This window comes from Onychomys torridus, chromosome 8 (genome assembly GCF_903995425.1).
Source record: "Onychomys torridus chromosome 8, mOncTor1.1, whole genome shotgun sequence".
NCBI lineage: Eukaryota > Metazoa > Chordata > Mammalia > Rodentia > Cricetidae > Onychomys > Onychomys torridus.
Genome location: NC_050450.1, coordinates 57,293,457 through 57,308,782, shown reverse-complemented (window position 1 = coordinate 57,308,782; position 15,326 = coordinate 57,293,457). Strand labels below are relative to the sequence as shown.

Sequence of the window (15,326 nt, the reverse complement as noted above, 5' to 3'; positions counted from 1 at the left end):
TTTTTTCTTTTCTTTTTTCCCCAGAGCCGAGGACCAAACCCAGGTCCTTGTTCTTGCTAGGCAAGCGCTCTACCACTGAGCTAAATCCCCAACCCCCAAAAAGCCTTTATTTACACCAGCTTCTTGGCCCACTCATTTGTCTTCAAAAAAATAGCATCAGACTAGTATTATAAAATGTATTTTATTACAAGGCTCTAAAAATAAAATTATAACCCAAGATTTGAGAGATCTTATCCCAACACTGCCATTCTCTGCTTAGAAGCAGTTGGGAGGGGGAAGGTACAGAGAAAACTGAAGCCTGTGCCTTTCTTCTCCCACCAACCCGAGGGAGCTCAGCATTTTTCCAGCCTTGGTTCCTACGTCCGGGTCGTGCTCAGAAAGGTTTCTTTTTCAGCCCAAAGACAGCGATGAACAATGCTGTTTCAGTGAGAGCTGGGAAGGCGCTGTGAAAAGGACCGGGTGGGTTCAGGATCCCTTCCCACACAAATACCCAAACCTCCAAACCCTATATGGGCTGGGTTTGGGGGTGGACATGAAACTTAAGAACACTATTAATTTCACAGGTGCAGGAAAAGGTTTAGGTAGGGGAAAGTTTCAGATTTGGGATAGACTTTCCACCCCCACCCCATCTGAAATATTGGGCGCTAAAAAAAAGGTACCTGCAGAAGGCAAAAATGTACCAGTATGTGGTACATTCCCATCGCTCGAATATGAAGAAAGACAGGGCCACAGACGCGCTACAGTGGGCTGCAATGGCTTAAAAACACAGCAGTCAAGGAAAGAAACGGAGTGATGGGCCCCTCTGGTGTCTGGACCTGGGTTCATCTCTTGTTCCCTTCCCATAAAGCAAGTGCCAGCGTTGGCAGCCACGCTTAGAGGCCAGCGCTCAGCTGAGAGGTGGTGGTGCACACCTTTAATCCCCAGCACTTGGGATGTCGAGGCTGGAGGATCTCTGTGAGTTCAAGGCCAGCCTGGCTTACAAGACAGTTCTAGGCCAGCCAAGGCTATGTAAAGAAACCCTGTCTCAAAAGACAAACAAACAAACAAACAAAGATGGAACCTGAACCCCTTCTGCATAACTAGGGCAACCCCGCACACTTCTGGGGCGGTTAGTGTCACGTACACCCTAAGCCACACAAGCCATACCTACAGGCCTGACACACTGCCAGGATCTCTCCAGTGCTTGGTCCTCCTTGTCCACAGATCAGGAGTCAAGAGCTGCCTTCTGTTTTTTTGGAGACAGCTGTATAACAGCCCTGGCTGCCCGGGAACTCACTCTGTAGACCAGGGTGGCCTCGAACTCAGAGATCCACCTGCTCCTGCCTCCCTAGGAGTGTTAGGATTAAAGGCCAGTGGCACCAACCACATCCGGCCCTCAAGAACCTTCTTTTGTGCCTCATTTTCTTGGCTCCTTCTGAGTTCTCGTATGGCTTTGTATTTTACATACTCCACAGCATAGTGTTTATCACACTGATTTATACACACTGATTTACCCATGTGTATCTCCCGCCCCCTCAAAGGAGAGAAAAAGGCCTTACTCCCGCCAGGGCATCGCCAGAACCTGGTTCATAACAGGGTTTAACCAATGTGTGAAGACTAGTAATTCCCCACGCCGTCCGAGACCTCTCGCCTAGAGAGATTCGCTTTGCCACCTGGGCAGAGACTTGTGCCCAGAAGGTCTGAAGAGGTGGACAGGACGGTGCCGGAGAGGAGGCACATGGGAACGCTCGGCGCGCAGAAAAAGGATACAGAGGAGGCTCTGGGTGCTGTTGAACATGGAAACTCCGGAGAGGAAGCCAGCCAGCTCCACCGCGAAGAGGCCCAGGGTGAGACAGAGCGCTGTCACCAGCCTGCAGAAAGCACAGGGGTTGGGGCGGGCCCTCGGAGCGTCTCCCAAGACCCCGGCACTCTCACCCCGCCCCAGGGGCTCACTGGACGTCCTGCTTCTCATACTCCTCGGGGCTGAACTTGAGGGGCAGGCAAGCCTGGACGTTGCTTTCCTGGGGGGCCGGGCAGAAAAGGAAGAAACGTCAAGGGAGGGACGGGGTGGCGGGGGCCGGTCGGGGAGGGCCCGGGGCCCGGGACCCTGCGGAGGAGGGGCAGGGGAGGGCGCGCGCGCGTGCGTCCGGCCCGCGTCTTACCCGGGACCAGAATAAAGTCATGACCACCACCAGATGAGCCAAGAGCGTCAGGAACCGAGAGGGCACGAGCCCGGTGATCCGACCCATGGCCCCGGGGACCCAGGGCGGACGCCGTGGTGGAGGTCCGACCAGGGGTCACGCCTCCGGCCTCCTTCCCGCGCGCCGGGGCGCCTCCCGGTTGCCAAGGTAACTGCGTCCGCCGGCGCCACGCAGCCGTTTCCGGAAGTCTCGCGGTAGCGCCGCGCCCTCGGCCGCGGTGTCTGTAGGTCGGGGAGGGGTCCTAAAGCGGTGCTCACCGTCCTGGTGCGGCCGGTGGGGCGGCGTGCGGTGGGCACGAGGAGAGGAGGGTACGAACCGAGAGAGGGTGTGCGTCCTGTCGCCGAACCCCTGGGTGTCAGCGGCCTCCCTTCCCCAGACCAAAACTTTCCCAAGAATGACCCCGATTTTGTCTCCGTTTAGTGGGAGATTTGGGGAGTGCAGAAACGCGCAGCCTTGGGAGGGTTGGACTAGGGTGTGGGCGAGGCGAGTGCTTCGGGAACCGAGGGGACCAGAAAGAGCGAGGCGTGGAGCGAGGATGGACCCGAACAGCTTTGAGTCCCCGGGAGGTTTAGCCCAGGCTGGGATGCTGACCGAGCACGTCTCAGTCTCGCTTTGAGATGTCAGACCCCGGACGTTGTTCAGTTACCGACCAAGACCCTGTTACTCGGGCGACCTGGCAGATCTGGGGCTGTGAATATAATCCCTGCTGATTGGAAAGTTCTCACCACCTTCCCGGTTCTCAGTGGAGTTCCACTGTCAACCCCTCTCTATTCCTCCTCTTTACCTTTAAGCCCGTCTAAACGACAAGGCTTAGAGCTATTTCTGATTTAATTCATTCAACAAATCTTTAGTGAAGGCTCCCAAATGCCAGGCACTGTGCTTGGCTCTGAGAATACGTCGATATAGAAAACTAAAGTCTCTCCCTCCAGTTTTATAATCTAGGGAGGGAGATCGGTAACAAACATTTAAAAAGAAGGGGGGGGGGGAGAGCCCTGCAAAGTAATGGGTGCTATAAATAAAGAGGGCAACACAATATCAAAGGAGAGCTTTGGAAACAGATAATTCCTAAATTTTTGTTTTAAGGAACTGGCCAAAATCGAGAAGAAATGTGTTTGTCTTCCTAGAGTAATAAATGGGTTTCCTTTTCCTGAACCAATTAGTGAAAAAATTCAGAACTCAGAGTCAAAATATTTCAGTTAAAAGTCATGAAAGACAGACTGAGGGGTTCTGAATGAAGGGGAACAAATCTGGCATGACATGAGATCCCAAACCAGGGAAAAGGACCCCCCCCACACACACATGAGGTCCCAAACCAGGTAAAAGGACACCCCCCACCCACACACATGAGATCCCAAACCAGATAAAGGACACACACACACACCCCACACACATGAGATCCCAAACCTAGTAAAAGGACCCCATACACACATGAGATCCCAAACCAGACAAAAGGACACACACACACACACACACACACACACACACACACATGAGATCCCAAACCTGGTAAAAGGACCCATACACACATGAGATCCCAAACCAGGGAAAAGGACCCTCTCACACACTTATATTATAAAAGACCGTGGTGGAATGCTGGACAAAATTTGTATAGGGTTTGTAACTTAGATAATAGTGTTGTAAAAAGGGTAATTTCCTGATTTTTTTTCAGTGTTGGAGATAAATTCCAGACCTCTTTCGTATAGGTAAGCACTCTCCACTGAGGTATACACCCACCCTCCTTTCTGAGCCTTATAGTATTATCACTAATGCATGGAATCATTCATAGCATTAAAGGTCTATCTATTCAAGTCCTTACATGTTTAAGACTTCTGTGTGCGTTGCACTGAAAATCAATTCAGGGTCTGGACCATGCTAAGCAAGTACTTTACTACTGAGCTCCACTCAAGAGCCTATATAGTGAAATTATGTAATAACTTCTTCATATAAAACTGAATCTTAAGCTGGGTAGGGAGCAAACACCTATAATCCCAGAATTGTGGAGGTGCAGGAAAGGGTCAGAAATTCAAGGCCATGCTCAGCTATGTAGTGAGTTCTAGGTCAGGCTGGCCTCTGTAAGATCCTGTCTCAATAAAATCTCAACAAAACAAAACAAACTCAAACAACAACAAAAATTAGAGAGATAGCTCAGCAGTTAAGAGTACATGGCACACGCCTTTATTCCCAGCACTCAGGAGGCAGAGGCAGGTGGATCTTTGTGGGTTCAAAGCCAGCCTGGTCTGCAGAGCAACTTCTAGGACAGCCAGGGCTGTTAACACAGAAAAACACTGTCTGGAAAACAAACAAACAGCACATAATGCTCTAGCTAAATTCAGTTCCTTAACACCCATATTGTGCAGCTCACAACCTTCTGTAACTCCAGTTTCGGGGATTCAATGCTCTCTTCTGGCACACACACACACACACACACACACACACACACACACACACAATAGGCGGTGGTGGCGCACACCTTTAGCCTTTAGTCCCAGCACTCAGGGAGGCAGAGCCAGGTGGATCTCTGTGAGTTCAAGACCAGCAGCCTGGTCTACAGAGCAAGATCCAGGACAGGCTCCAAAACTACACAGAGAAACCCTGTCTCGAAAAACCAACCAACCAACCAACCAAACAAACTGCCAGGTATGGTGGTACACAACATTAATTCCAGCACTCCAGAGGCAGAGGCAGGTGGATCTATGTGAATTTGAGGCCAGCCTAGAGAGATAGCTCAGTGTTTACGAGCACTGGCTGCTCTTCCAGAGGACCCAGGTTGAATTTCCAGCACCTACATAGCTGCTCACAATTGTCTGTTCCAGGGGATCTGACATCCTTACACAAACATATGTGTGCAGGCAAAATATCAATGTACATAAAATAAAAATAAATTATTAAAAAGTAGGTTAACAGTTAATTTAACTAAACCACCTCTTAGCTCCACGTGGCGGTACACTCCTGTAATCTCAGCATTTTGGAGGCAGAGGCAACAGCAATATGGGTTCCAAGATGGCCAGGGCTAACAGACGTTTTGTTTTGTTTTGTTTAAGACAGGTCTCACTATGTAGCTCTGATTTTCCTGGAACTCACTGTGTAGATCAAAGACCCTTCTGCCTCTGCCCACAGAGAGCTGGAGCCAAAGGTGTTCATTCACCACCTACATTTATTATTTATTTGTTGTTTTTTAATAATGAGAGATGAGTTTTTTGTATTCTCCATCATGGAAGGGTGCAGTAAAACATGCAAGCGTGCTCAGGGCACAGACAGGATGAAAGAATGGAAGATTCCTGTCTCTCTCCTGCCTGTGACTCGTGAGGTGGAGCTTGGTGATGGTGTAGCAAGTTTGATTATTCCCAGGCGAAGGACGCTGTATCATAGGATGAAGAGTGAGAAAAAGCCAGGGCATGCTTTTGAAGATTTCCCAAGATCCGAGGGCAGGAGTCAGCCAGCCCTGTGGAGATCTGGGGAAACAGCATTCCAGATGGAGGGAGGAGCAAGGGCTGTGTTTGCCAGACAGAAAGGAAGCCAGGGATTCTGAAGCCTTACAGCAGAGGGAGAGAAGATCGGACTGATGTTGGAGCAGTAAACAAGAGCTAAATTCTCTCAGCTTCTGCAGCCATGGCGCGAGACATAGTCAGATTTGTATCCTTGCCTCTGGCTGCAACATGGAAATAGATGTTGTTGTTGTTGTTTTGTTTTTGTTTTTTTTTTTTGAGACAGGGTTTCTCTGTGTAGCTTTGTAGAACAGACTGGCCTTGAACTCACAGAGATCCGCCTGGCTCTGCCTCCTGAGTGCTGGGATTACAGGTGTGCACCTCCACCGCCCGGCAGAAAATAGATTTTAAGTAGAAGATGAATGGGGAAGATAAAGAGAAACATCTAGAAGGGATAGGTCTGGCTCAAATCAGATGGAATCAAGCAGGTGGATTGGAGGGGATCAAGAGATACTAATTTTTTATTTTTGTTTTCATTTTTTAAAGACAGGTCTCATTCTGTAGTCCTGGCTAGCCCGAAGTTCACTGAGTACTCTAGGCTGCCCTCGTACTTGGCAATTTTCCCGACTCAGCCTCTCAAGTTCTGGGATCACTAGCATGAACCATGTGTGATGCCTCCATGAGAGATATATAGAGGAAAAAGATCTGGGTCTGGCTGTGGATCCTGGGGTTCTAGCAAGTTTGGGGCTTTTCTGCCTACAGTGGTCCCAGCCTACAGAACCAAGGTAACCACACTTCATGTTATACAGTAATGAGACTGAGCATTGTAGGTCTGTGCTGACATTTTCCATGACCTTGGTTCTCAGAAGCCTACCCTAGAAAAGCTGTTTCTGAGTTTCAGTGCCCCTCTGTGGCCATAGGAAGTACTGTGGGTGACTCATTTCTCCTAATGTTTGTGGGGTACACACACACACACACACACACACACACACACACACACAAAAGCATGGCGGGGGTGGGGAGGCAGGGAAGACGGCAATGACAGCAATCAGGAAAAGTGACCAGGAACATTATCTGATAGTTTGCCCTTGTTGGGAAGGGACAAAAGAGTATATAAACATCTCTGAACTTGGGCACTGCCAGGGTCTGGGAGATTATGCTTCCTTCTCAGGCAGAAACTCTGGAGTTTGGGCATAGACATTCCATTCAACATGTGCTGGGCATCAGCATCACCGTAGACTTACTGGGTTGGTCTCCAGTTGGGTTGCTAGGAATGGACTCACTTTGGCAGCCTGTGGACATCCCAGTGGAGACCTACGCCAACATCTCCTGAGAGCTGCACCACTGCTGGTGGTCAGAAAAGGATGCCTTCCCCTGCATGTGAGTCTGCCTTCCGGGAACATCCAGATCTCTCAGACCCTCCCGAGCAATGCTTGTGGATGTTTTAACCCAGGCTGCCTTCACGCTTTGACCAGCCTGTCCACTACTGATCCAGTATCAGTGACCAACGGTAGGGGCTGCTTAACTCCTCCACTTCGTCCAGGCTCAGTGAACCCAAGATGCTGAGAACCCCCACAGAGCTGGCAGTTTAAGAGGAAGTGCCAACAGAGGTCAGGCATGAGCTGCTAGCACATCATGGAACCGCCTTCAAACTGACATGTGATCTGTGCTGAGTGCATGTGCCCACCATCTAAACTTTTCTTTCTTTCTTTCTTTCTCTTTCTTTCTTTCTTTCTTTCTTTCTTTCTTTCTTTCTTTCTTTCTTTCTTTCTTTCTTCCTTCCTTCCTTCCTTCCTTCCTCTCTCTCTCTTTCTTTCTTTCTGTCTCTCGTTTTGTTTGAGACAGAGTTTCTCTGTGTAGTTTTGGGATCCTGTCCTGGATCTCACTCTGTAGACCAGGCTGGCCTGGAATTCACAGGGATCCGCCTGGCGCTGCTTCCTGAGTGCTGGGATTAAAGGCGTGCACCACTGTCCGCCCGGCCTTTTTCTTTTCCTTTCTTTCTTTGATTTTTCTATTTTTATTTTTATTTATTTTATTTGTGTGTGTGTGTGGGTGGGGGATAACCAGAACTTTAAAGCTAGTTTTAGTCCCGTATTCCTGTAATTCTAGCACTAGGAAGTCTGAAGCTAAAGGAATCCAAGTTCAAGGCCAGCTTGGGCAACGGGGACACTGTCTTTAAAACAAACAAACAAAAATAAGTAGAGGCTGATGGGATGGCTCAGTGGTTAAGAGCACATACCGCTCGCTCATGCTCATCCTGAGGAGGATCGGAGAGTTCAATCCCCGAGACCCACATCAGGTGGCTTACAACTGCCAGTAACCTGTAACCCCAGCTCTGGGGGATCCCACACCTCTGTACTCTGTGTGGATAATTGCATGTATGTGCACATACTCTTCCCACATATTAAAATAATAAAAATAAACCTCTGAAAAAACAGTAACAATTAGATTACAAAACCCGGCCGGCGGTGGTGGTCCTCAGGAGGCAGAGGCAGGCGAATCTAAAAAAAAAAAAGATTACATAAGCCAGTCTGTATATGGATTGTATATGAAAAGCCCACAAGCGTTAACAACTCAACTTGTTGACTCTGTAAACCCAAGAAGGGAAGGCTTGATCCGGACGTCAGGGAGCCTCGGATTTTAAGCCAGTGAGTGCTGGAGGACCTTGTGGAGCCCGGAGATCAGAGACGGGCACTGGCAGAATTCCTAGGGGAATGGAACGGGTGGGATTCGGGGCTGGAGACCGGATGTGAGGGAGAGGGGAGCCCTGTCCCGGCCCGTGTCCCGGCCCGTGTCCCGGCCCGTGCAGGAGACCCGGGAGGAAGAGAAGACGAGGCGAGGGGAGGTGTGCACACGCGCCCACAGGGTCTGTGAGCACGACGCGGGAGCCCTGGCTGTGCACAGCTGAGGGCTGCAGCGAGAGAAGACAGGCCGCGGATGAAAACGTTTCTAAGGCGAAGACGGAGTGGGAGGACGCGGGGAGGGCCGCCGCGCCGCGGAGGGTCTGCACCCAGTGGAGACCAGGCCTTAGCAGCGTGACGTGCAGGCCCAGAGCCACGCTCGCCTTTGGGGTGCGGGACGTGCCGTCGGTCTCCTTTCACGTGACCTTCCTCCGCACTCCAGAGGTGGGAAGCTGCTTGCCCTGAGTTCAGGTCGTGGGGCTTCCTCCCAGGGGAGAGGTCCATCCATTCTTCGGGTTTCCAGGAACATTTGAAAAAAGAAAAAAGAAGAAGAAAAAGGGAGGTGCGCGTGGGGGCGGGGAGGGGGGAAGGGGGAGGGGCCGTGCTATAGTAGCCATGAGGTGACCTGTACACGACCGTGGCCGGCCGGCCTCGTGGCGCAACGGTAGCGCGTCTGACTCCAGATCAGAAGGTTGCGTGTTCAAATCACGTCGGGGTCAGCTTCCCGTTTTCCTGTTTTAGTTTCCCTCATTTGTCCCAATGATCAAAGACGAAACATCTCCTGAAGAAGAACGAGAAGCGCGGGAGGCCAACCTTGACGGCTTCTGGTCAGTACAGCTCAGTGATCTGGTGAGTGTTTTTGCGGATAATCCAGGTAATCCTGGGCAAAGAGCAGGACTCTCAAGGCCAGTCAGCTGTACTTGGAACTCTCAGTGTCCCCGGCCGCCGAGAGAGAGCTCCGTCCCCGCTCTGCGTGTACGCTCAGCAGTTACGGTCATGTTTCCGGAGATGCAAAGAGGGCTGCCTGCCGGGAGTGAGGGTTCAGGTCTCAGAGAAGCCAAACCACATGCTGCCCGTGTGGACGAGGTGGCCGAGTGGTTAAGGCGATGGACTGCTAATCCATTGTGCTCTGCACGCGTGGGTTCGAATCCCATCCTCGTCGTGTGTAGCTCCTGAGGTCTACATTCAGTTTTGTAATTTAGAGACAGACAAGGGTTTCCATCCCCGTCGTTCACCGCGGTCAGTCAGTCTTCCCAACCCACCCTGTGTTCAGTCCTTCTGCTACCTTTTCCAGCACCACAATTATTTCCTGCTTGCTCATCTGCCCTGGAGTTGACCTGGCCAAGTAGTGAAGGTGTTGCACCATCGTGTGGGCGCCGTGGCTTAGTTGGTTAAAGCGCCTGTCTAGTAAACAGGAGATCCTGGGTTCGAATCCCAGCGGTGCCTCTGCCCTTCACTTTTACGGAAACAAGAAAAGTTCCAACACATCTTGAGACCTCGACATCACGTCGATGCACTCAATGGTGATTCTGTATTTGGGAGTGGGAGGTAGCACATTATATTTACTCCCTGACCGGCAAACAAGTGCCAAAATCGCATCATTCGGACTTGTAAGAATTGCAACTGGATTGCCAACTCGAGGTGGTTCTCCCTTAGCTAATTTGGGTATTCTGTTTTCCCATCTTTCAAAATGACTTTAAACCGATCTTTTTTTTTTTTTTTTTTGAAAAAAAAAAAAATAGGAATGTGTATCTATTTACATGACTTCAAAATAGCTACCTCCCTATGGCTGGCCGGTTAGCTCAGTTGGTTAGAGCGTGGTGCTAATAACGCCAAGGTCGCGGGTTCGATCCCCGTACGGGCCAGAGCTTCATCTTTTAATAGCAGTAATTTCAATATACTTTTTTTCCCTTCTGCATTATTAGACGAAGGTATGAAATTCTGTTTTGCTTTTATTCTTGATTTTAGTTTTATTCTTTTTAGCAAGGTGGCCTTACTAGTTTTAATTATTTTTCTGAGGAGACATTTAAGAACACATAAAGCAGTATTTCTGGTTGTGAGCCTAGCCTTTAACGGCTGAGCCATCTCTCCTGCCCAAAGCAGTATTTCTAATCCTGAAACAGTTTGAACTGAACAAATGTACTGGAATATGTCCAAAGTATGGGAGTGTGTTGGGGTGTGGGAAGATCAATTTTGTGATCTTGGAGATTCTATGATCATAACATGTAGTTCCTGAATGTGCTGTGTAAATTGTAAGGAGTCGACAGTCTTTGTGATTGGGACACAATTGTCTCAAATGACACGACTCCGATATGGCCAGGACAGAGCTGTCAGGAGTTTATATTTCCTCCATAACCAAGATAACCACTCTGCTCAGCGTCTGCCTGCCATCGGGAGCAGAAAAGCCCTTCTCCTCTGAAGACCCTTGCTTGGTTCTGCCTTTAGTGGCTCTTTGGGCCCTCTGTCCTCTGCTCTGACTCAGGGCCCGTATCCTTCTCCTTCTAGCCCGAGACTTCCTTCCCCACACTCCCAGTTCCCACCCCGCCCTTCATTCCCATTCCTTTGACTTGTCAACCTCTTCGACCCCACCCGACCCTCCCAGCCCCCGGCGCGCGCACAAAAACAGGCTCAGCCTTAGCAGCAGCGGCACTTTAATTCCACAAAACTCAGAAAGCCAAAACTGATTAGAATACTCCCCAACAGGTGGGCTTCAAACCCAGCAACAACTGTACCTGAACCGAGGGCAGTGAGACACCTCCCACCTCACCCCCTTCACCACGAAACGTGCTCCTGTTAGCTCCACCGCGTGGCATTTTAGGGACCAGAGGGAAGAAGCAGGAGGTAATACGACTGCAGATGTGCGCCCTGGCCTGCATGGTGTGTAGCCAAGGACCGCTCCGGCTCCTAAAGCCCCCGGAACTTGACATCTGATCACTGCAGTAAGGACAGCCACAGCGGGCTGTGGCCACTTCCTTTCTCTTCTCATTACACGTGGGGGGGGTCTGTCCCACCCCCCAGCAGAGATCTCGGGGCCTGTGTTCCCAAGGATGGCGGTCTAGCTAGGGAGAAGAGTCAGGAGGAACAGGGTAGCTACAGATGGCCAACTGAATAGAAGCAGAGCTACATCCCTTCCCACCAGGAAAATAGTTACAACTTCCCCATTCACACTCCTTATGCTTAGAATGGGCACCGGCCACCTAAATGCTTGTGGAAGAACCTCTAAGGCCCAGGCCTCCCCACGAGCCGGCAGTTTCCACCAGGGCTCCTTGAAGAATCCTTAGGGTCCCCCTGGACCCCGGCCTGGCCAGATCAGGCACGGCCTCTCCTCGGTGCTCCTGGTCACTTGCATAGGGCCTCCAACACCTCCAGAGTGCGTCGGATATCTCGGACTTGGCGTGCCAGCCCCTGAACCGGTTGCAGAGCCCGTTCCAGCTCCTCGCAGCGCGCGAGCAAGGTGTACATGCCCTTGATGCTCATGTCCACCGCTTCGCCTAAGGAATCCACCGCGTCGCGGTAGGTCTGGATACAGCCCACGCTCAAGGCTGTCAGCTCCTGCACCGCACCCCCCAGCCCGCGAAGCAGACGGTCCACCCGGCCGCCCAGGTCGCGACTCAGCCGCTCCAGATCCCGCAGCACGTCGGGGTCGATGGGAGGGATAGTGGGAGTGGGTGCGGGCGTCAGGCAGGGCCGCACGGAGGCGGGGGGAAGGGGCGGCGGGGCGCCACTCAATCGGATCTTGAGTTGCAGGTTGTTGGCGACAAAGTGGGTGAGGTCGCCGTGGCGGCTCACCGTGCCCTCCAGCTCTAAGGGGCTGGAGATGGTGGCGCGACGCCCTCCGCCCGCGCCGGCCTCGCCACTGGCTGGGGCTCCCCCTCCGCCGCACGCCCCACTCAGCCCGTCCAGGCTGCGGCTGTCCTGGAGGCGGCTGGGGAACGAGCGGCCAGCCCTACCCGCCGCCGCCTCGTCTTCGTTGGGCTCTTCACTCTCCTGCAGCGGCGGCTCCACGTTCATCTCGACGCCTCCCGCGCTCCCCCGACGGCAGACGCTCGGGGCGGAAGGCTGGTTCTCGCTGGGCTCCGGCTCCCGGTGGCCGGAGGACGGGGGCGGGGCGTGCTCGCAACCTGCGGGCCCCCGGAGACCCCCGGGCCCTGACCGCGTCGCCCGGAGCCCCGGCTGCTCCTCCCAAGCGTCCAGCTCCGGCCGGTGCACGATGCTGCCGCTCGACGTCTTCGGGGACGCTCGCGGGTGACGGCTCGCGACCCCAACGTTCTCAGCCTCTTCCTCCCCGGGACCCCGCAAGACGGAGGGCGGCTTCGAGGGCGTTCCGACCGGCTCGTCGCTGGAAACCGCGGCCTGAGGGTCGGCAGCCACCGAAAGCTCCGGTTCCGGCCCGAGCCGCCCCCGGCCGGCCTCCATACTGCGCGTGGGGGCCGGAACCTCAAGTGGCTCGTCGGGCTCCGCGGCACCGGCGGCACCTTTAAGGGGCGTTGGCGGAGACGCTCCGATTGGCAGCCGGCTGAGACGAGGGACGGACAGGAAGGACTCTGTGATTGGTCGCCGCCCCAGGAAGTTCCGGACGGAGAGCTGTTATTGAGCTGCGGAGCGCACGTGAAAGCCAGTCGGGTAGCTGCTGGGTGACCGCTGTGTTTGTGGCCCGCCCTTTCGGGAAGTTGAAGGGGCAGATCTGAAACCCCTGAGTCCCGCGTGGGCGGAGCCAGCCTCTAGGTCCACAGCGGTGTGGTCCAGAATCGCACCCAGCTGGGAGCGTTCTTGGGATTTCAGGGAGTTCTTGGGATGGGACTACGTTCTCCACCCTTGAGGTGTGGACAGGCCTGGTCGTTGAACCACTGTGGACAGAGTTGCAGAGTTGCCTGTGGACTTTAATGTCCTTTTGTCCATCTGGCCTCCTGTCCCCTCTGCGTAGAGCTTTCTCTCATTGGAGGATAATACGTGATTTTGTCACAAGAGAAAATATTCAACAGATGAAAAGATGAGACATTTTTATAAGCACTCTGCGGGAAATAAAGGGCTGTGATGGAGAGTTAGTAGTACTAGTGGGATGAGGCCTCGGTCGGACAAGGCCTCTGATGGGAAGACTCAAAGAACCATCGAGCATCAAAGCCATCTTGCAGCCAGAGGGAAGACCGGCTTCCCTAAACCTTAGAGGAAAAAAGGTTTGATACAAACATGAAGCGTCAGGGCATGGGGTTGGGGAAGAGACAGAAGACACTGGGCTAAAATAAATGAGAAGGAAGAGGATTTTCAACATGAGACCAAGATTCAGGCAGGAGCCACATCTGGCAGGGCATTGTAGTTTCTGTAGCGGGTGGAGGTTTTCTCCAAAGGCAAACTGTTGGTAGAAAAGTTGTCAGCCGCAAAATACAACCAAAGCTCAAGGTCCCTTGTGTTTAACAAAATAAATTATTAATATATTTTCCTTGGCTTATAATAGGTGTGATTGCTCATGTTTTTGAAACGGAATCCTATGTGAAAAATTTGTACAATCACTGCTGATAACCATTGCAGAATTCCTTTCCCTTTTTACCAGCACCAACATTGATCTTTGCAGTCCCCTCCACCCTGACTGTCCTTGCCTTCCTTGCTATTTACTCTTTTTTTTTTTTTTTTTTTTTTTGGTTTTGTTTTTTTGAGACAGGGTTCCTCTGTGTAGTTTTGGAGCCTGTCCTGGATCTCACTCTGTAGACCAGGCTGGCCTCACAGCCGCCTGGCTCTGTCTTCTGAGTGCTGGGATTAAAGGCATGTGCCACCACCGCCCGGCTTTCTTTCTTATTTTTAAGACAGGGTTTCTCTGTACAACATCCCTAGCTGTCCTGGGACTTGCTTTGTAGACCAGACTGGCCTTGAACTCAGAGATCCCCCTGCCTTTGCCTCCCCAGTGCTGGGATTAAAAGCGTGAACCACCACAGCCCGGCTTTAGCAAGTTTTTTGAGTTCTTTTTTTAAAAAATATAATCCAAGGAATCGTAAAACATGCCAAAGGTGTGTCTTGCCACCATCAAATGGGTTTTAAATTCAAATAATAAGATGACATTTGATGTTACAGTTTACATTTGTCTCTCTCTCTCTCTGTCTCTCTTTCCCTAAGATTTTTTATATTTTTATTAAAAATATTTTATACAATATTTTAATTGTGCTTTCCCTCCCCAACGCCTCCCAGATCCTTCCTACTTCTCTACCCACCCAACTTCATGCTCTCTCTCCTCCTTTAAACATAAAAGCAATCATGCTGTCTTCGGCAGCACATATACTAAAATTGGAACGGCACTATACAAAGATTAACATGGCCCCCACTCAAGGATGACAGACAAATTTGTGAAGCATTCCCTAGTTTAATATAAACAAACAAATAAACAAACTCCAAGGGCAGAGGCAGGCGGATCTCTGTGAGTATGAGGCCAGCCTGGTCTACAGGGTGAGTTCCAGCACAGCCAGGAATACACAGAGAAACCCTGTCTCAAACAACATAAACAAACAAACAAATGGAAAGCAAAGGGGCTGGAAAGATGGCTCAGCGGTTAAGAGCACTGACTGCTGGACCTGGGTTCAACTCCCAGCACCCGCATGGCAGCTCACAATTGTCTGTCACTCCAAGATTGACACCCTCACACAGACATACATGCAGACAAAACACCGATACACATAAAATAAAAATACATACATTAAAAAAATAAAAACAAGAGTAAAGCAAGAAACTCACACACACCTCAGAAGTGAACATCAAAACCAGGCAAAAGACTAAGAGAAAAACATGCCTAAAGCACAATGACAAAGTTCATAAAATGCCACTGAGTTGGCGTTGTATTAGCCAACTATTCCTGGGCATAGGGGCTGCATTTGAGTGTGACTGATACACCCGATGAGACTCTGCTAAAGAAAACTGGAATCCCTTTGCCAGTGGTATCAACTGCAGACAGCTCTGTTCAGGGTGGGACTTCCTGTTCACTCCCCTCAGGGCTGGACCCTGCCTGGCTTGGACCTGTGCAGTTCTTGCCCACGCTGCTGCAGTCTCTGCGAGTTCAT

The 15,326-nt window shown here is 51.4% G+C and overlaps 2 protein-coding genes and 5 non-coding genes across 8 annotated transcripts; 5 read left to right on the top strand and 2 right to left on the bottom strand.

The window, feature by feature from the left end:
• Positions 1-133: 133 nt before the first annotated feature.
• On the bottom strand, positions 134-2,573 carry Tmem107 (transmembrane protein 107). 2 transcript variants are annotated; one of them, XM_036196982.1, is made up of 5 exons: positions 2,142-2,566; positions 1,933-2,000; positions 1,750-1,850; positions 660-756; positions 134-443 (listed from the first exon to the last, which is right to left on the bottom strand). In XM_036196982.1, the coding sequence occupies exons 1-5, from the start codon at positions 2,226-2,228 to the stop codon at positions 374-376; spliced, it is 423 nt and encodes a 140-aa protein (XP_036052875.1). In that variant the 5' UTR covers positions 2,229-2,566; the 3' UTR covers positions 134-373. The 2 variants fall into 2 exon arrangements, with proteins under 2 accessions (XP_036052875.1, XP_036052874.1); XM_036196981.1 differs by lacking the exon at positions 134-443 and having other exon boundaries at positions 471-756; positions 2,142-2,573.
• A 6,360-nt stretch (positions 2,574-8,933) lies between these two features.
• On the top strand, positions 8,934-9,005 carry Trnaw-cca. Its single transcript has one exon. It is a non-coding gene; the product is annotated as a tRNA-Trp (tRNA).
• A 361-nt stretch (positions 9,006-9,366) lies between these two features.
• Trnas-gcu lies at positions 9,367-9,448 on the top strand. Its single transcript has one exon. It is a non-coding gene; the product is annotated as a tRNA-Ser (tRNA).
• Positions 9,449-9,658: 210 nt separating this feature from the next.
• On the top strand, positions 9,659-9,732 carry Trnat-agu. Its single transcript has one exon. It is a non-coding gene; the product is annotated as a tRNA-Thr (tRNA).
• A 345-nt stretch (positions 9,733-10,077) lies between these two features.
• Positions 10,078-10,151, top strand: Trnai-aau. The gene has a single exon. It is a non-coding gene; the product is annotated as a tRNA-Ile (tRNA).
• A 777-nt stretch (positions 10,152-10,928) lies between these two features.
• On the bottom strand, positions 10,929-12,796 carry Borcs6 (BLOC-1 related complex subunit 6). Its single transcript, XM_036196167.1, has one exon. The coding sequence runs from the start codon at positions 12,700-12,702 to the stop codon at positions 11,626-11,628; it is 1,077 nt and encodes a 358-aa protein (XP_036052060.1). The 5' UTR covers positions 12,703-12,796; the 3' UTR covers positions 10,929-11,625.
• Positions 12,797-14,530: 1,734 nt separating this feature from the next.
• Positions 14,531-14,638, top strand: LOC118590486. The gene has a single exon (XR_004945784.1). It is a non-coding gene; the product is annotated as a U6 spliceosomal RNA (small nuclear RNA).
• Positions 14,639-15,326: the final 688 nt, after the last annotated feature.